This window comes from Larimichthys crocea, chromosome IX, assembly GCF_000972845.2.
Source record: "Larimichthys crocea isolate SSNF chromosome IX, L_crocea_2.0, whole genome shotgun sequence".
NCBI classification, from domain to species: Eukaryota; Metazoa; Chordata; class Actinopteri; family Sciaenidae; genus Larimichthys; species Larimichthys crocea.
The window spans coordinates 3948097-3968205 of record NC_040019.1 but is presented as its reverse complement, the minus strand read 5'-3'; the positions used below and the strand labels follow the sequence as shown (position 1 = coordinate 3968205).

The 20109-nt window shown below is 39.2% G+C and overlaps 1 protein-coding gene and 1 long non-coding RNA gene across 3 annotated transcripts; one reads left to right on the top strand and one right to left on the bottom strand.

Annotated features, from left to right (window-relative positions):
* Positions 1–241: 241 nt before the first annotated feature.
* LOC109140871 (uncharacterized) lies at positions 242–10080 on the bottom strand. Of its 2 annotated transcripts, none has more exons than XR_002042587.2 (4): positions 9963–10080; positions 8203–8306; positions 1837–1930; positions 242–1279 (listed from the first exon to the last, which is right to left on the bottom strand). It is a non-coding gene; the product is annotated as an uncharacterized LOC109140871 (long non-coding RNA). The 2 variants fall into 2 exon arrangements; XR_002042588.2 differs by having other exon boundaries at positions 1837–1927.
* Positions 10043–20101, top strand: ppp1r26 (protein phosphatase 1, regulatory subunit 26). The gene is made up of 5 exons (XM_010742415.3): positions 10043–10200; positions 13784–17141; positions 19234–19351; positions 19469–19554; positions 19630–20101. The coding sequence occupies exons 2-5, from the start codon at positions 13855–13857 to the stop codon at positions 19667–19669; spliced, it is 3531 nt and encodes a 1176-aa protein (XP_010740717.2). The 5' UTR covers positions 10043–10200; positions 13784–13854; the 3' UTR covers positions 19670–20101.
* Positions 20102–20109: the final 8 nt, after the last annotated feature.

The following is a 20109-nucleotide window of genomic DNA, read 5'->3' as shown; positions in this document are numbered from 1 at the left end:
TTATATTTTATCTTTACCATTGACAATATATAGTAAGAAAATAGTGTTATGGCCACACATTCTGTGGAGTACTAATCGATATCACCATGAAACCTGCCCAGTTGATTACTTAGATTATAACAATTATTATTTTTTTATTATGAATGAAGTAAAGTGGACAGTGCACATTATAAAAAAGACACTACATGTGAATAGGGCTAAAAAGATTCAAATATTAGATCATGATTCTTCCCTCGTTTATTAGACAATTATTTATTTGGATTACAAGTTTGATGACATTTAAATATCAATTGAATGACTGATGACTGACTTACATAATGTTTTTTTCCCCATCAAAACAGATGCACAGATGTGCACAGGCTGGCCTATAGGACTAACTCTCCTGTTCATCAGTGATCCTAGTAACGCTTGTTCCACACTGGGCCTTCAGGGAGAGAAAAAGGACTGCACATGATGTCATCCTTACTTATAATGAGGTTGGATGTGGTTGTAAAAATCCCAGAGGAGGGGTTACTAGGAAAAAATGAAAGACACGTGGGGATACCGCTCACTTAGGAGACATATGGTTGTACTTTGAAATTCGCAAACACTCCCTAAAGGCACTAGGTGTCAACTGCTAAACGCTTAGAAAATGTAAAACTCAATTTTCACCTTAGGAACAAGAATATAAAGGTGAATGCCGCTGTTTTTTCAGCAACGAATGGCTTCCTGTGCCTCATAACACAAGTTACATTATGGCAAATGTATGTGTCCTGCTTCCCAGCAAAAACAAAAACAAACCCATATGTCCATATAATGCATTACTTGGGAGCTAGACAATTTCTGCACTTTGGCGGTGACGTTGGATGCTTGGGTGATGACATTTTAAGTAAGTCATGATTTTATAAATCAAAAAATTAAAGGACAGCACAGATAGAATTGTACTTCTATAACATTATTGGACTCCTGATGGACAGGTAGGAAAATAAGCTATATTAAAGTTGCAGAATCAGAGATTTTGTTCTTTTGGTGCCTACATTACCCACAATGCAACTTGACCACCAACAGCTTTGTCAGAGATACGGATGTGTAGTATAATATAGCCCCAAGCAGACATTACGGGTGGGCTATAGTGGTCTGGGAAGCTCACTTCTTCCTAACTCCTCTCACTTTTTATTCATTTCCATTTTCAACTCTTCAGAAACAACCAACTTCTTGTCAGACTTCAGACAGCTCCCTCTGGACCTTCAGGAGGTTTTTATATAACTTTTTTCACATATGCGCTAGCACTCCCCAAAACCTGTAAACAGACAGACAGAAAATTGGCAAACTTCCCTGTACGGTAGATAAAAATATACAGTGTACACATATATAGATACGTCTATTTTGGTACCCTACATGAGTAATTGATACAACACAAAACAGGCTTAATATATACACACTTCACTTTGTTGTTGTAAACACCAGATGTCAAATGAATGGGCAAAACCTGTGATTATGCATTTCACTTTTTTCAGATGGAAATCATTTTGATATTTCAAAGAATTGATTTTGTCCAGAGGACAAAGAATGCTATTATTTATTGTGGAGAGGAATATGACTACTCTTTATACTCGTTTGAAATAATTCCAATTGTGCAGGCGATTAAAAAAACACTTTTTGTTACGTGCACAAATGCAGATGATCGACTCTAAGCGCCATCCCACACAAAGAACTAATATATATTCATATGACAGGATGAATGAGCAGTGGAAAAAAACACCCGAGTGCATTACTGCCATGTGATTTTTATGACAGGGGCTCATCAAATCAGCATTCCCAATGGAGTGTAGGTGTTGAAGGCACATATCTACTCACTGTTCCTGTGTGTGTCTCTCTCTCTCCCTCAAGAATATTCCATTAAACAGAGGAAAAAAGGGGGTCTGAAGGACAGCTGGGCACGGCCAACCTGCTGGGAGAGAAATTAAATGTACTTTCTTCACCAATCAATACCCCACTGTGTGGAGATGATAGAGGATTGTTGGGGTTATAATAAGAGTGTTTATCTGACATGACATTGTCCTCAAAGCTCTGAGGGTCATAACACACTCCGCATCTGCAAACTTTAGCTAAAAAGCATTACACGCTCACTAAATCAACCTTTATCTCATTTGTCTCTAGGTGACCTACTATAAATTAATCATGAGAGATGAATTTTTCATGAGCTAATAGATTCATTGATAGTCCCAAGATGGAATTAATTTTAATCAAGTATATAATAGTGAAACAAAAATTCTCCTTTGCTGCTCTCGCTATCATTCGTCTTTTCATGCTACTCTTTATTATCCAGTCTGTGCATGTGTTTGAAATGTCAGGTTATTCTGGATCACTTAGCAGCCTCCACAGAGGAAATACTATGGTAAACAGTAACAGCAGTCATCTCCTCCCACACATTTCCAACCATGGTACACCTGACCATCATTTTCCCATACTTAACATGCCATTAGGTGATTATAAGCAGCACAAAATACATCACAAATGAAGTCTGATTCAAGAGCAGACAGAAGGGAAATGGAAATGTGACTCGTCTTGACTTAAGATGATACAATATCTGTATTTTTCTGCATCAAGACAAAGGTTGTCACTGAATAAAAAGCGGTTATGTAACGTGGCCTCTGCGCGACATTGCAGAGCACCACAGTGCCCCGACTGTGAGAAAAGCAAGGACATAAACTTGTGATAACAAATAAGCATAAAGCAAAATCTGCAGAATGCTGCAATAGCAAAAGAGCTAAATGCAGAAGGACAACTGCTCATGTTCACTTGTTGGTCAATAGCAAACATGCTGACAAACGCTACTTTCCCCCTGAGTGGGATGCAGGAACAAATTTAACACGGCACAAACTGAGAGCTGCATTAAGCAGATTTCTCTCCCTGATTATGTTGGACTTTTGACAAATGGAGGAGGAGAAGGTCCCAAAATACTGACTGTAAACTGAAAAAAAACAAGAACAAGTTTGATTCCATGAGGTGACAGTTTGCCTTTTCATCCCAAACATGATGCCACAGCTCTGTCATCAGGCTTCACTTGTGCTGTGCGTGTTTGGAAGATGTCAGAGACCAATGACTCACTGAATCATCCTGCATGTCAAACCTGACACGCACAAATATTGTTTTCTCTCTGAGAGGCTTATGTTCACTCTAAGAATTGATGGACTCTGGGGGAAATCGCACTGCCACGATATAAATCAATCAGAAGGATGAATATTACGTGTTATGACTGAAGCTTCTGGAAATTGTAGAAACAGAGTCGAGAATGTCTCGACTTTTTAATTATCTGACTTGACTGCTAATTCTGGAGTTGGTGCAAAACTGTGACAAAGTTTGATAGTTCTGCCGTTTATACACTGTCAGTGTTTCACTGGTATGAAATAAGCTGCTATTGTTTTTAACACAAATCAGCTCAGGCCCACTGTATTAGTGTGTGGGTGGACCTGCATATGTGCATACATGTGTGCTGAGTGGGAGCAGGGGCACAGCTGGGGTCTTGGCTTTCTCTCTGAACACCATCTTTAAGCCTTTTTACATCTCATTGTGAAAACCTCCGCTCTCTCTGTGTCAGGCTCAAGCACACTTCCAGTTTCATTATCAATTATTCCCCCCTCCCCCGTTCTCCTCTTATAATTGTTTACTGTATGTTGTTTATCTCATGTATAGAGTGCCTCCTTTGTGGTTATTGGCTCAAATAAACCTCAGGAAGGAAAAAGCAGAAGGTTTGTGCAGTTAAAAAGTTAAATGTTGTTTTGTTTTTTGTTTTTTTGCCTCCATGAACATGTAGAATATTCCTTTCCTGAATCACATGCCAGCAAAACATGTGGATGTCGTGGTACTTGACAGGCGCATTAAGAAAAATAATGGCCCTGCCAGTTGGCATTTCAAGCTCTGGATCAGTTTCATTTTGGTTAATAAACATCAGCCATCATATCAGGTTGTCAGACTCCTCTAAGGAGATGATGCAGGATGAGAGGAGACAAATTAAGATTGAATTTTGTGTTGTAATTAAAGCTGCTATCATACTGCCTTTCTCTCATTTGAATACTACAAACACTGCAAAGAAAAAAAAAAAAGAAAGAAACTGAAGGACCACAGCGGGTCTCTGCTGCCCCCTGTAGCTGCAACGCTATGTGAATTATGACTACTATAACTCTAAATGTCTCCTTTGAGAAATTCAACTTCATATTGGAGGTTTTACAATAAGAAAAATAAAAAAAATACTGACGAAGGGAAAGTTTTGTGTAAGAATGAAAAGTCGTTAATGACTGTAGATGCTTAAAGTGCATCTCGGTGCTGTAATTATCTCTGTAGAACATGAAGATCATACCGGTTTTATAGGTGCCATGGTTTATATGCTCCTGGGTTTCTGTATACATGTTATTATATGCATAGATAATAGTAAAAGGAGTCACTGTGCTGCATTTCAAACCAATGCATTATGGATGGCTCAGACCTAGCTGCAAATGAAGCATGCAAGAAGATGCAAAATCCTCCTCCAGACCGACATAAAAACCAAAATACAAAAAAATACAAATAATATTATATTTCACCTTTTTTATACATCCACCAACTACCAGACTTATATATAAATATAATATTTATCCCAATATGAATATATATTTTACATGTGTGTTTTATTTCTTTTGATTTCCATCAATTTTATTGTATCTGTGCTTATTATTAATGGCTGTTGGTAAAGACAACTGATAGAGGAAGTATATGATGTCTGTTTTACACATGTATACACTGCCATCTGGTGGTATATTGCAGAAAAACCCACTCGAACATACTATTATTATATTAGATAGATTGATTTAAGATGATCAAATATTCTAATTTGCAGAAATTATTCCAATGTTTTTGGTGTCAGTTAAATGCTACACTGTTGGTAACATTAAGTAACATTATACAATCATTGTCTAATAAGCAGCCTTTTCTCCTTGTGGCTTTACCTTGGGCATTTAATTCTGTTGGCCATGAGCTGTCTTCAGGCAGGTTCAGATTTGACAGTAATTTAGTAACAACCCTACTGATCGAAACCTGTGGGTTAATGTAGAGCACCATGTGTCAGGTTTCATGCTTGAGGTGTTTATCGGGTTTAATTTATGATCTGTTTTTCCTGAATAACATGAATACAGATGTCGGTTATTTGCTCTGTTTTGTGCTCCAAAACAGTTGTCATGTTCTTCCACACGATCTGCCAAAGATACATGCAATGCAATCTGGGCAATGCCTTCTTTTAAGTCTCTTTACGCCCAATTCAACAGCAACATTATTCTCTTTATTTCAAGTTATTGGGTGGCCTGTCAACTCTTGCTTAAACAGTGGCATAAGTGGTATCAACCTGTCTGTTTTTACTCCAGTTGCACCAGCTTCTAAACTTCGTCTGATCCATTTCAACTTTCATGAGCTTTTCAGTCGGTTCATCTTTTTCTAGGTCATCCTTTGTTCTGTAATCAAGACAAAAAGCTTCTCTCCATATCCAAAAAAGGTAGGCTAAATATCAAGACCCAGAAAGAGAAATCTACGTCAGACACGAGGCTGCCTCAGGGAATCTGTTTGATCACCTTTCTTCACCATTTTCCTTTCATATAACTAGATGATCTGGCCTTATTTTACCTCTATATCTTCCAGAGCAGGGCAGGGAGAAATGAAACGCATCCTGTGGAAGTTTTTCACCATTGGTGGTTCTTTAGAGCTGCAGTTCTATCATGTGTTCTAGCATTTAGGCAGGCTGAGAGGGTGTAACGGAAATGTTTGGCTTCGTAAATGTTCTATGAGGTTATGAAACACGTTCAACATGCTTGTAAAGCCTTAAGGATACATATGATGCGTTATGGAGGAAATAAATAACTACTCGAATTTTTCCATATACGCTTCCCCTCCGAGGCTTGAGTGAGCAGGGCTGCTGTCCATGGTGCTGAACCTCTTTTTCCACTTTGGTTTTGCATGGCTGAGCCTCCACAGCAGAGGCATATAGACAGAGAGAGACTGCTTTGTATTTCCATCATGCCCTGTGTTCTATTATCAAATGAATTACCTGGACGTCTATTCTCGGGGCACTCAGTTATCACCAAGTACCAAAAACTATCCCACCACTTCCTCATTTGCATGTAAATGAAAACACCAAATGACCAAAGTGTATTTCAAGGTCAGTAGTAGCTGCTTATGCCATGAAAATAGGGCTATTTGGCTCAGTCTCATCGGTGCAACTCGAATCACTTATCAAGCAGCGGATATCCGTGCAAAAGGAGCTGCATCTTTAATGTGGACTAAGTATCGTGTGTGGAATAGTGTGGTTACAGTATATTGGCTCATGTGCTTCTCATGCTCACACGTGTGTCTGAGCAGACAGACTAATGTTGGCTGCCTAATAAAAACACAGCGTGAGAAGAATATTGACATGGCTCAAAACCCCTCAGATATTATTCACTTTTTATAGACTATGGGGCAGTAATGATCAGATTTTTTTACTTCTTGAAACCTGACTAGATTTACGTGAAACTGTTAATCTTCCGGTGAGACTTCCCATCAGTTAATATCTCTAATGGCAGTAAATGTTAAGGTGCAAGATGAGGACCATTAACCACCGACTGCACCTTTTACAGGCCTCTTTTATTAGTGATCCCTGCTAGGATTTTAAGGTCCATTCTCATTCATGTTCTCTCCTGGCTGATGTATGGGAGGTTGAAAGTTAGACTGGCGAAAGATTAAATGTCTATAGATAGCTCTGAAAAGCTGAGGTTAAAGTAATTTAACATGCTCAGTAGATTATAATGTAGCTTTTCTTGTTGCAGTGTATGGATTTATGGATGTAAAATGACTTTGAATCATATCACACACAATATATTATCCACAGAATCATATGTAACGTTTAACTTTATGTCACCGTGAGTATCTCATTTTGAACCCACCAATTGCCTTTTATCTTCAGGAAAAAGTATTCAAATATCTGTTAAAGTGTAACTAAACCCAGATTTAGACAGTTTAGTGCAAAGTGTGTTAAATACTGTGCTATGAATATGTATGTCTAACGCCATCTACTGGTCAAAACTTGGCTATTGCATTTTAATTTCACTATTGCTGATTTTGGTGGCAGCTTTCATCATCAACCAACTGTCCCCTATAGTGACTGTCCTCTACTGCATTTTTTCTTCTTCCTGAGGGAGTTGGCAGTGTTATGTGTGGCCAGGAGGTAGAACTGTGTGTGTAGGCATGTGTGTGTGTGTGTGGGCGTGTGTTGTTGTTTCTCCCCACCCCTTGGATGTTTAGTTACTTAGTTACCATTCAGAAGATGAATGGGGACAGTTTCAGGCCTGAGAATCTGATTTCTGATTTCATAGTTTGGGTGATAAAAGTCAGAGTGTGAGTGAGTCACTCTTCAAAAGACATAAGCTGCAATGCTTTACATATGTTTGCTCTGCAGTTACTGATGTCAACCAAATGTGCCATCAAATTTGTATGTGTGTAAATGTAAAACAATAATACCAGAATAATTATTTTATCATTTTATCGTGTGGTGAGGAAACTTTTTATTGGGTGCCATCAACTGAGCTATGAACAAACCTTCAGCTACTAGCATTGTAGAGTATATTAGATGTAGCATGTTATCAAATCCTCATAAGAGTTACATCTTTGTTAAAAGAAGCTCAAATTCAACCAGCAAGCAGGAGTAGATGGACTGGAATATGGACAGTCTCTCAGTAATATTTCAAAAAAGCTGAAGTGATTAATCAATTAGTTGATTGATAGAAGAATAATCTGTAACTATTTTGGTAATAAGTAAGTCATTTGAGTCATTTTTCAAGATAGAATATTTAAAAAATATTGCCTCTTTTAATAGTGGTAGTTAATTGTAAACTGAATGTCTTTAGATTTTGGACATTTGGGTGAACAAAACAAAGATTTGAAGACGTCACCATGGGCTCTGGGAAGTTAACTTAAGTTAGATTACACCATCCATCACCATTAATACTGGAAAAATAATCTACAGAGTAATTGGTAGTGAAAATGATCGATAGCTGCAGCCCTAAACACCTCAATGTAAACATACAAGTAGTCATATATACCACAAATAGTACAAGAAACACTGGTGTAAACTGGTATCAAAGTTGAACAAAAATTTTGACAACACGCCACTGACTGACTAACAGCAAACTCAAGACCAAACAGAAAAGGATGCCTACTTACAGAAGCCAAATGACAGACACTTTGATGGATTACGTGCTTCTCGAGAAGCAGTGTTGCTTTTTGGGATCAGAAGAACAACACATGTAGCAGTGGTAGCTGCAACACTGTGACAATCATATAAGATGAAGTCAGAACACACATAACTGTTTTTTATCCTTTCTGATCTAATAGAAATATTAGGAATACTTAATAATGGCAACTTATAAGGACATTTTTGCTCACTTTTTTTTGCGTTATTCAAGGTTACACACCATGACCGATACAAATACATCACAATGTAACATGTTTCAAGAACACAAGGCGAAATCTAAAAGAATCTGTGTCTTTGTTACATCCTGTGTTACAAAATGCTGAATATGGCTGAAAGTTTATGTCCAAACTATGACAAAGTATTTCCCCAGTAAACAAGGGGCGTGACGGGAGTCTCTTGGTGGTCAGGTGGTTTTGTGTGGTGTTCGTAATATTTTCTATATTAGAATATTATTTTGCACTGCAATAAGCTGGTGGATTGTCAAGGATGTACCCCGCCTCTCACCCAAAGTTAGCTGGGATAGGGTCCAGCCCCACCGTGACCATGATGAGGATAAGCGGTTACAGATAATGGATAGATGGATTTTTCACAAGCCTAGATATTGCACACAGTGTAATAGACTCAACCACACTTAAGATAAGTTTCCATTAACTGCGTTCAGACTTAATTAGACAAAACAGAGAGGGAGAATATGTTAGATGCAAAATATGAGTCCATTCAGGTCTGCTAGTGTCTATTATTTATTTATTGCTCACCAACATTTAGGCTTTTAACACAGTTTTAAATCCCTGTACAGGTAAACACAAACTGTTTTGGATCCACTGTTTTTTGTGTTGGCTTTGTTGAGGCTGAGGGTTGGCAGGGTCTTTAATGCATTGTCATTTAGTATATTTTACCCACGTGTTGACATTTCCAACAAAACACAATGTGCCAAAAAAATACCTCTTTGCAATCAGGTGCCTAACCCCCATATGTAGAACAAGCATCCAAAACAGAGTACTGACTTAATGTGGCAGTTTACATCCCATTAGAGACCTTTCTGGAAGATTAAATCTACCAACCTGAAAAACTTTTAATTATGCTTTTTAACCAAATGTATTTACTAGATTGAAAAGTATGTGACATCAATCAGCTTTTGTAAACCTTGCATTGAGTACCAATATCCATTTAGATTAAGTCACAAGTGATGAACCCTAACTGGGAAATGAGCTGAATGTAAAAAAAAAATCTATTTTTATAGCTGTTGAATGTTATTTTAATGATTTAATTGCCTGGAATCAAATTAAAAACACACTAAAGTGGGTAATGTCTATAAAGGTGATAATGAGTTGTAACCTATAGGCACATCGGGGCTGTTTTAAAAGTATAATACAGACTATTGAGTCAAACTTGATTGGAAAGTGTATGTTAGCACAATAATGTGTGGGATTTTATTCCAATAAATAAACACTATACTTGATATCAATATTAAAACACACTGGCAGTCGTCTAAAATAATCAAACTATGGGAGATAAAAGATTAAAAAAATGTATCATAAGGCGTTAAATTAAACTATCACTAAGTCCTCTAAGTATTTTTAAGGGTTAATTGTTCCCGGAAAAGCCTGTTTTCATTCACTAATGCAACATTTAATTAGACATATCAAAATGTTTTGCAGTGTTATAACATAAAAAAATAAATATATTGTGATTTAAAATGGAAGCGTGCATCATTTTTATTTTTTTTTACCGTTGCCATATTTGAAAGAGGTCCACGCTTGGCTGGACTCCTGGGTTTAAGGAAGCTTGTCCGCCCGGCAGTCGCAGGCGGAGGGGGGGACTCGACGGCGAGAGCTTCAGGCGGCGGCGGCGGCGGCGGCGGCGGCGTGTGCAGCTTGTGACGGACACCGAAATATCATCACGACGGCGTTTTTTTCTCCCCTTAATGTCTTAAATCAACGGCCAGCGATGAACACACTCATGTAGCGGTGAGTTAAACTTGTGCACCGTGTCTGTAGCTGTGTGAGGGGAGGGAAATAGCCTCGGCTAGGAGGGTGAAGCTGTGGCTCGATACAAAGGCTTTCTTTGCCGGAGAAAATGCCGGGGCTGCAGCAGCCGGGAGGCCCGCCTGTGTCTTTCAAGTCGCCGACCAGCAACGCTTATCCCTCGGATGTTTCAACCCATCAACATCCGCTGGTTTCACCCACGAATTGAACCACGCTTTTCACAAATAGTCGTGTATTACTCCCGGTTAGCGGTGTTATTAACCGAGTAATGTGTTTATTTAAAAAAAAAAAAAATTTGACAACCGTGGCCGGCACCAAGAAACATGGTCGCTCTGCGGAGTCTCCTAACGCTGCACGCCGGGCAACGGTGCAGTCCGTGCCGCTAGAGGCTCACGGGGACAGGCGGGGGTTTTTTTTTTTTTTTTTTTTTGCTCTTTCGCAAACAGGAAAACGTCTGGGAGGTAACACGATAACACGTCTGGTTATGTAACACACACACACATTAAAAAAAAAAAAAAAGCTAGTCACTTATGTTTGCATGGCTGGAGAAACTTTCTTTGTACACATGATACGTCAAACAAAGTTGGCATACGACTGCGTTGTGCTAGCTCGGTTTGTGTGCTTTTTCTTGCCGTCTTCAAGGACCCACCCTGGTTTCCTGTAGTTTATTCGCACTTTACTAAAAAACAAAACAGAGCTCTGCAGGTTATAATCAATGGGGATTCTGGTTAGGAGTTAGGAGGCATATTGTCTTGGTGGGGTTTGCTCGTCCCCCTTTGCAGCCTGCATGCTGAGGTGGATGAGCTGGATTTAAGTTTGAGGCTCCTCCACTGGGTTGATGCCCGAAACCGTGCTTATTCATTCATGGAGGCACAATGCTGCCTATTGCAGTCTTCAGTTCCGGACATTAGGTTACTCATAGGACAGTTTAGGGTCCACATTACCATTAAAAAAAAACTACAACATCCTTGCAGGAACCAGAGTCAAGCTGCAGAATTTTGTGTTTTATTTATTTATTTTTGCAAATAACAAGTTGCATTCAGTCAAGTGTCAGAAGTAGTTTTAGTTACTTGTACTTTTTAAGTATTTCCAGGTCAAAATGTATTTGCATAATGGTGCAATCCCCCCCCCCCCCCAAAGTATGTGTAGTAGTTAAAATAGCTCCACCCTCACCAGCTACAACATTAAAATTCAGTTTACACACTGATGCATCTGTAATAATGATCCAATCATGTTTTATGACAGGTTGCATTCTGAATATTTGAGTACATATATTACTTTTAATTTTTTGTAATTTTGTACCTCCACTTTTTGTAAAATCTCTTTATACTAACCCCACCAATGATTGAACTCTTGGCCCAGCCGGCTCATGTTGTGACAACTTTCAGCGTAAGCGGCGTTGCGTTACTCACTCGGGGCATGTGTGTGCAGTCAGGGCTGTCCGTCAAGAAGAAGAGCTTAAACAACATCCAGTGTAGCATTAAAACCAAATGATCCAAAGCGTGTTGGGAGGACAAAGACCAGTTGGTTAAACATGATAATTTAACATTGTTAATTTGAGGTAATTGATACAGTAATTAGAGGGTGCGTTTGTATTAAAACACAGCTGCCAGCCCACCACTGACACTCAGGGGGTGCCCCCTAATAGATGGACTTACTACAACAACCTGTGACTTTAGTTTCTGACCTGACATTATCTTAACAGGAGGATTAAATTAAGCAATTCAAGGGTGTATTTGACTAATTTTCACATGCAAGTAATCCAAAATATATTCCTTGATACCTACAAGGCTCAGGAAGCTCATGTCTGGGGTGACCTATAGGGGAAATGGGGGTCTATTTAGCCACTTAAAAGTTAAGGCAACAAGAGTATGTATTAAAATGTCTGCAGGGATGATAGGTCTGTTTCACCTTGATTTGAAAATTGTTGTGTTTTTGTTATTTGGGAATGAGCTGTGCTCAAAAGCAAAACTCAATCACCAGGAGATTGTTCTTATGTCTCATTAAATTCACAAAAGAATAAGTAGATCACAAAAGAGGTAAACAACAAACAGCCCTGAGAGAATACTTTGATAATTGTGTCTGCAAAGTCGTCACATGTGAGGGTGGAGTGTAGTATTATTTAATTTTTTTTTTCTCATTTGTGCTGCAATAAATTGAACACTCAATCACAGCTTCAGAGCAGCCCCAAGGCAGGATCATGAACTGGGCAAATTGGACAGCTGACAAGAGGCCCCAGACCCTCAGGGCCCCTGAAAGCCCCAGCTTCACTGTGTGACAATTCCTTAGCAGTAATTTGATGAATTGCAAATTGAATCTCTAATATGCACCATATAAATAGACTCCTGCCGTGTTGGCTAATCTAAAGCCTTGTCTTGTTCAAATCAACTTTTAAGAGTTTTTAAATATTTAACTTTTCATTTTACGTACCCAGTGTATAATCAAAAGATAAGTGTACTTTAAATAAACTTGGCACAAGTACTAAACAGGATCTCACTGATTATTTTTGCCCCAGGGTCTAACTAGCAGGTTAATTTGGCCATGTGTTTTTTGGCATGCTCCAAAGGCTCCAGCTAAAAGACCGGGGGGTTATTTGTCATAATTTGTCAGGGCTGTAATGAAGTCCGTTCTTTCCCTCAGTGTGACAGAATGTACCTGAACATTTCCTTCTGTATTTTTCCAGCATCACTGCCTGTGTTGTGGTCCTGTGCAGTTTTGGTAGAACTTTTATGTACTTGCCTTACAATTACTGACTTTATGCAATTATGTGTGATTTCTTTTTTGTAAATGGGGGCAAAACAGGGCAGAACTAGACTGACGAAAGGTAGCCACTAGAAAGCTTTTACTATGAAGAAGCTACAGGCACCGGACATACTCTGCACACAGTCAGAAATCCACAAATTCACCCATAAATAAGCAACGACTCCTGCACCCGTGAAGATTTTACATGCTAACATACAGCCTGCAGAGTGGCTACATCGAGTTTCTCCACAGGATGGTAGCAGAGCACTAATGATGCCAATTCTTTAGCATATTCAGGATGTGTGCAAGGATATGTGTTACTGATTGGAAGCCTCTGTCAGTATTGACTATATACTGTAGGGTAAGTAAAGGGGAAAAAATGAAATAAACATATAGAATAAGTGAGGAGATATTCTCTTCTCAATAACAGTTAAATTATACTCTAGGCAAATTACATAATTAAATGTTCAGTAACAGCAGCTAAGAGTAACTTTTTATTCACACTGTACATTGTTATTTATTACATAGCACCATGTCTTCCAACAACAGGAAGTTAGAACATGAAAAATGCTTCAAATCTCCTTGAAATTGTCAATCCAGGACGTCTGTACACGGTTGAAAAATGTGTAAATGTTTAGACATATGTTAGATGAATCAGTTTGCAATATTCAAATGACTTGGACTTCATTCACAGCTCTTACAAAAGGATCAGACATGTGAAAACAGCATGAATAATAATAAATTCCATAAACTGTACACATGAGGTATTTTTAATTATCAGTGTAGTTTGACCTGCCTGTTTCTGTTTCTGTTCTCTCCTCAGATTGAACAATGTGATTGTGAGCGGAGGCAGCTGCACTCCAATGGTCGAGGACCTCACAAAACTTCACTAGAATGTACTTGATGAATGTGCCTCCTGTTGCAGCGACGCAAACAGAATGGAGAACATGTGGCCCACCTGGAGGCTTTAGCCTTCCACTCTGCTTCAATGACTCTGACACAGAGTTGTCCACCGGAGGTACACCTATCTCAGACAAGGTCCAGATGATCATAGAGAGCTTTAGGAGCACCCAGTCCTCACTCGAGATGGGAGACGAGATCGAGGGTAACGTGCTGTCAGGACAGGATGGACATCCCCAAGTCTGCAAGGTTGCAGTGGGTTCTTATGTGGGAGCCAAGTCCAAAACTAAAGGTCCCACTGAAAACCCGAAGCCAGATGTTTCCTCCCCAATCAGCCACGAGAGCAGTGACTCAGACAGCGATGATTCAGTGGACAGAGGAATCGAGGAGGCAATACTGGAATACCTGAAGGAAAAGGATGATCACAAACGCAAGGCGGAACCGTGTTTTCCCTTTCTCCCATCATCCAAAATTCCCAGGAAAAACCCACCAACTCCCGAGGTTTCCAAACAGAACTCTGACAGCAATACATTTTTGATTGCCAGTAACCAGTTTCCAAAAAGTGTCAAAGCTGAGATTCCCACAGCACCAGCTATTGCTCCAGTAAAAAAGTATATCAAAAACAAGGCGTCCCTAAATGACAACACTGTCAAAAAACTGGTCTCTGAAAAAAGTACATCAACCAAGAGTTTAATCTTTTCTAAAGAGCAAATAAAAAGCTCCTCAATCGGCCTCTTCAGCAAAGTCAAGTGCCCAGTCACAGTTAAGGTGGAGGAAGACTCTTATGATTCCAGTAGTGATGACGGCATCGAGGAGGCCATTCAAAGATACCAGTTAGAGAAAAAGGAGCAGCAGAACAAAAGGGAAGCTTTCAGTCCTCATGCATTCAAAGAGGATTCTGACTCCACTAGTGATGACGGTATTGAAGAAGCTATTCGCTGCTACCAGCTTGAGCAACTCAAGGAGAAGAGTGTCCTGAAACCATTCTTGCACAAGCAAAAAACATTAAGTAAGTCATTAATTCATGCTGTTGGAAGTACAAGCACGGAAAACATAAAGAAACACAGACTGAAAAAGAAAAAGAACAGAACAGAGAAAGAAGGGAAATCTGTTCAGCCTCCTCCATCATCAGCTTTCGTACCCAAAAATACACTACCAGACAGCTCAAAGGGTAAAGGAAATGGGTTGCATTTGTTTAAAGTAGAGAATTTTAAGGAGCAACCTGTCCCTAACCCTGCCCTGCCAAAGGTTAATACAACAGCAGAGCTCATGTGTGCTGAGGCAATACTGGACATTTCAAAAACTGTTATTCCTGTGCCCTTCCATCATAGCATTGGCCTTAGCAGTGGTGCCCCCCCAGAATCGTCCATACAGTCTTCACTTACTGACAATTGTCCAGATGAAGAAAGTGATGGCAGCTCGATTGATAGTGAAGATGGGATAGAGCAAGAAATCAGGAAGTTTCTTGAGCAGAAGGCCCAAATGAACAAACAGCTGCCCACCTCTGCAACAACACAAGAGCCTCCTAGTGTAAATGATGCAGAGAAAGCGAAAGCAACACAAGTTGCAACCCAAAAGAAACCCTCGAAATTGTCTTTGACACAGAGAAGAAAACACAAGGAGGAAAACTGTAGCATTTCCAACATGTCAGGGGCAGAGAACAAAGTTAAAGAAACTTCTTTAACTTCTTTAGCCCCTAAACCCATACCTGAGCATGGAAAAGAACCAAACCCATTGATGTTTTCCCAGAGAAGTCAAATGCACCCAATAGCTGGATTACACAAGACAGAGCAAAGTGGAGACAAAAGCAGCTCACTCGACAGTGATGAGGATCTAGACACTGCTATAAAAGATCTGCTTAAGACAAAAAAGAAGTCAAAGAAGAAAACGAGAGACTTAAAGCGGAAATCAAGAAAGTGCCTCAAGGATGAAGAACCAATGCTGGGAAATACTTTACAGACCAAAAAGTGCAAACCTGATCCGATTTCCAAGCGCAGTGCTTTGAAAAAAGTACAAAAGAGTAAGGATGACGTGAAAGACAAGTCTGGGTCGAGTAAAATGAACATTTCACTACATAAACAGACAAATCAGAATGAAGAGCATGATATACATGAAGGTGAAACAGAGAAATTGAAAGCTGAGGGTCAAGATGCCCCATCAAGGCACAACACTCAGACTACTCTTGAGATAAAGGAAGATAGCAGTTCAGTAGATAGCGATGATAGCATCGAGCAAGAGATCAGAAGGTTTCTGGCTGAAAAGGCCAAAGTTTCCACTGCAGAGAAAAGTAAAGATGGAGACGCATCAAGGAACGGTACCACCACGGGTTGGACCCCACTTCAAGATGAAGACATTAAACAGGAAAATCAGCTGGCTGAAATTCCAAGAAAAAATATCAGTCCTCTCACCGGACAACTTCCTCTGATTAGTCAACCTCTTCCAGTGCCACACAGTTCGCAGCCAGACATCTCTGTTGTCGGTGTACAATCACGCCTGTCCTCAGTTCAGTCGTGCAGCCCCAATCTTTTGGAACCAGCAGACGGCGCAGGGGCTGCTAGAACTGAGCAAAGAAGGCCTGTTGCTGGGAAAGGCGACGTCCAGGGAGTCACCCCACAGATGGAGAAAGTTCGGCCAGTTTTGAGTCCGAGCATTACTCATTCCCGCTCTGAGTCAATCAAGTGGCGCCAGAGCCTTGGACTCCCTACTACTGAACCTAGGACTGTCAGTCGAACTCCATTCCATATCACGTCTAAAATCAGCGAGACTGCATCAGCAAGTCCGCCGTTTCAAAGCGGGGGGCTCATCCCCAAATCACAGACTCCAGTCAGTGTCTGGTCCTCTGCAAGGACCAGCAGAGCGCACTTCCCCTGCTCTGCAGAAACAACTGTAAATACCACATTCAGATCCCCTGTTTTAAATTTTTTATCTACTGCCAGGCAGCACCCAACGATGTCCTTTACACGGACCCTTGCGCCTGCCCACAGGTCACCATGCCCCATAGAAGAAGAGGCAGAGAGTATGGTGCATATACCTAAGGACAAGAGTGTGTTTGTTGAGCTGGAATCTAATCGGACCAACCATGTCCAGGTTCGAAGCAGGGAAAGAAGCCAGGGAAAGGAGAGAGTTGACTTGCTAAGTGAGATAAAAAGAGAAGGCGAAAGCATGAAGATAGATGATAAAGAGGTGCATCTAGAAAGAACAGAGGAAGAATTTATAGATGAGGCAGATTGTGGGTCAGGCAACAGGAGAAATCCAGAGAAGAAGCAGGGCTTTTCCACATTGTAAGTATTTTCTTTGGTCACTATGTCCCCATAGCATCATAATCCAACTTTATGTGAGTTCATTTCTTGATTGTGGCCTGCTAATAAATATAATGTAGGTTATGACCAGGATTGTTTATTTATAGGCTCTAAGGGAATGTTTGTTAATACGATAAAATACGTCAAAATAGGCATTTTTAAATGTGTTTGTACATTTATACGTAACACAATAGCACCATCATGAAATCTTTTCTTTGTGTTCTGAGATGAATTCATATCATCAAAACCTTTGAAAAGCAATACAGTGACATATTGGTACAAAAGGCAGGCTGCATGAGCAGAAACTTTCTTGCAGAAAACTTTTTGACAATGTCCTAAATATCTTTCTCATTTCATGTAAAAAGACCAAGAACTCCGTCGATACGACAAAATAAAGATTTGTGGTAAATTCCAAATGCTTAGAATTCGGTTGTATCTTTTTAATGTGCCAGTAGGACAACACAAGGTAGCAATGTTGAATCAGAACTGTTATTACATAATCTTACACATTTTGCCTGTGATATGTAAATTTACTTTAAGACCTTTTTATGTGCAAAAGTTAAAAAGTCATTATTATAATGTTTCCATCACTGCCTTCATTGTGGGTATATCTATAAAGACAAACGTATATCATGGGATCCATTCACGTTCTGGTTCACAGTAAAGCAAAATAACACAGGCAGGTACCATTTACTGGAGTGAAAAAGAAAGGAGATTTGTACATAAAAACACTTAGACCAGCAGACATTGATCAGTCAGAAAATGTATCAGCAGCTATTTTGATAATCAATTAATGGTTACGGTAATTTTTCAAACAAAATTGCCAAACTTATGCCGGTTCTAGCTTCTAAAATGGGAGAATGTTTAATTTTTTTGTCACATATGATAGTAAATTGACTTTTCTTTTTTCTCACCTTGGGTTTATTGGGATCAGTCAGTTCTTTAGGAATATAATTGGCTGATTAATCTACATGAGAATAAGGAAACTACTGTTCTATAACACTTTACACAATTTGTCAAAATCTATCCCAGTTCCTTAAAGTGCTTACCATATTTTAAAATCAAGCATACTACAGTTTACCATAACTTTACTACCTACTTTCCAACATTAGTCTAGCAAAGAACAAAATCACCCTCTATTGTCAGCTCCACTTTTTAAAAGCATGTCAAACATTTGCTCCCTACCATACCTCTTTATGTCTTTACCTCACGCTGCTGAAGTTCTAAATCTGAGTGCTTGTAATCACGAAAATCCCAGAAAATTGCCTTTTCACCTCACCCACCCATTGAACAAAGCCTTTCTAACTTTTGCACATAAAGAGAAATAGGGGTACACTTTTAACAGATTATACACTTGACCCTTTATAGGCACATTTTAGAGCAATTTTACATCACCAATCTTGTATCCTTTCTCGACTACAATGGAGAAATACACTTCCCAGCAACGTTATTTTTCAGACGGGGTGCCCTTACTTAGATCACTGTATTGTTTAAATTCATAAATGGGATGTTCACTCAACGATGAAAGCCACTATAACAGTCTTGGAATTATTACCTCTATGACTCAAGTGTTGTTCCTGATTCCACATAAGCCACATAGTTACTCCTCTCTGTCTTGCTAAACTTGATATTTAGTGTGGTCATTTCATTGTCATGTTAAGGTTTTCTTGAATTTCATATTGTGAAAAAAAAAAAAGGCTATTTATTTTTGTTTATCAAAAAAAAAAAAAGTTACTGAACATGCTGTGCATTGCCAGGTTTTGTAAATATTTTGTAAGAAGTGTTTCTTTTTTCTTTTACTCTTTCAGAAAAAAAAACAACAAAAAAACCTTTGCTGTGTCTTCTAAGTGCATCTGTGTAATAAAGAGTGGAATCCGAGCAACACTGGGTCTCTCTGATTAATAAATAATTAATTAAAATTGCATTATATTAACCCTCCCCATTGTTGATCGAATACCAGCCATCTTAATTTATAGGTTCTCTGGTTTGAAGATGGACGTCTGGGATTAATTATTAGAGTTTTAAGTAATGACACGGACTTGGTCTGACGTGTGTCCTGCTCTGCCTTGCCCAGGTCTTTGTCCAGTGCCATTGACCCTGGCATCACCATCAGTCCTTGCATAGCTCTTACCACAGAGGAGAGACGCACGACGTTCAACAGGAGATTGAGGCTGGCTAGAAATTGCAAAAAGGTACAGTTAGGTAGAGACATGACACTGCTTCGGTGTTTACATCTGTTTAAGATGATATTCAGTAACGTGTCAGCTGAGAAACAGAGTATGAAATATGTATTATGCAAATGCTTGCAGGGGGTACCTCTTGTCAGTTGTGTTCCTATGCAGAAGACGACTGTGCAGCCGGCCAAAAGAAAGCTTCAGTTCATTCCAGTCCACAGGTATGTGATGGGACGCAAATCGTCTCTACAATGCGTGATCACAGTCAATTAAAAGATGTTTTTTGTCTTTTTCAGGAAAATCGAAGCACCCAGCCACCACGGCACGACGGAATAAATCACTGCATTTGAAACATGCCTGTAGATAATGTTTGATGGCACAGTATGTGGGGTTGATTAGTTTTTTTTCTATATTCAGAAGTTGGATTCTGAGAATCTTGTTTTGTAATGTTTTATATTATATGTCAAGGATATTCTTTATGTTGATATATATACAAGTCAAGTTGTTTGGTTAATATAACATAAAAAAAGTATATTCTAACCCACACTTAGTATTCTGCCATTAATATTTGCTACATTTTCCTGTTGATTTTTGTTAATTATTTAATTCAAGTTCACTGGTGTCACTGTTTTTAGTTGCCCTGGACCAGAGTGATTATTTTTTTTAATTTCTTTTATGTTACATTTGTTCAATATCAGGAGTTACAGCTCAACAATAATGGTTCATTTTTTTTAGTTAAATAACATGAGGATAAAAATGTCTCTCTTTTTCAATAA

What these genes read in the sequence shown, in the direction of transcription:
- ppp1r26 (XM_010742415.3), top strand. Translation starts at nt 13,855, where the DNA reads ATGTACTTGATGAATGTGCCTCCTGTTGCAGCGACGCAAACAGAATGG. An exon ending in AAGCAGGGCTTTTCCACATT is followed by an intron (nt 17,142 to 19,233) that starts GTAAGTATTTTC and finishes TGCCTTGCCCAG; the next exon opens with GTCTTTGTCCAGTGCCATTG. An exon ending in CAGTTCATTCCAGTCCACAG is followed by an intron (nt 19,555 to 19,629) that starts GTATGTGATGGG and finishes TGTCTTTTTCAG; the next exon opens with GAAAATCGAAGCACCCAGCC.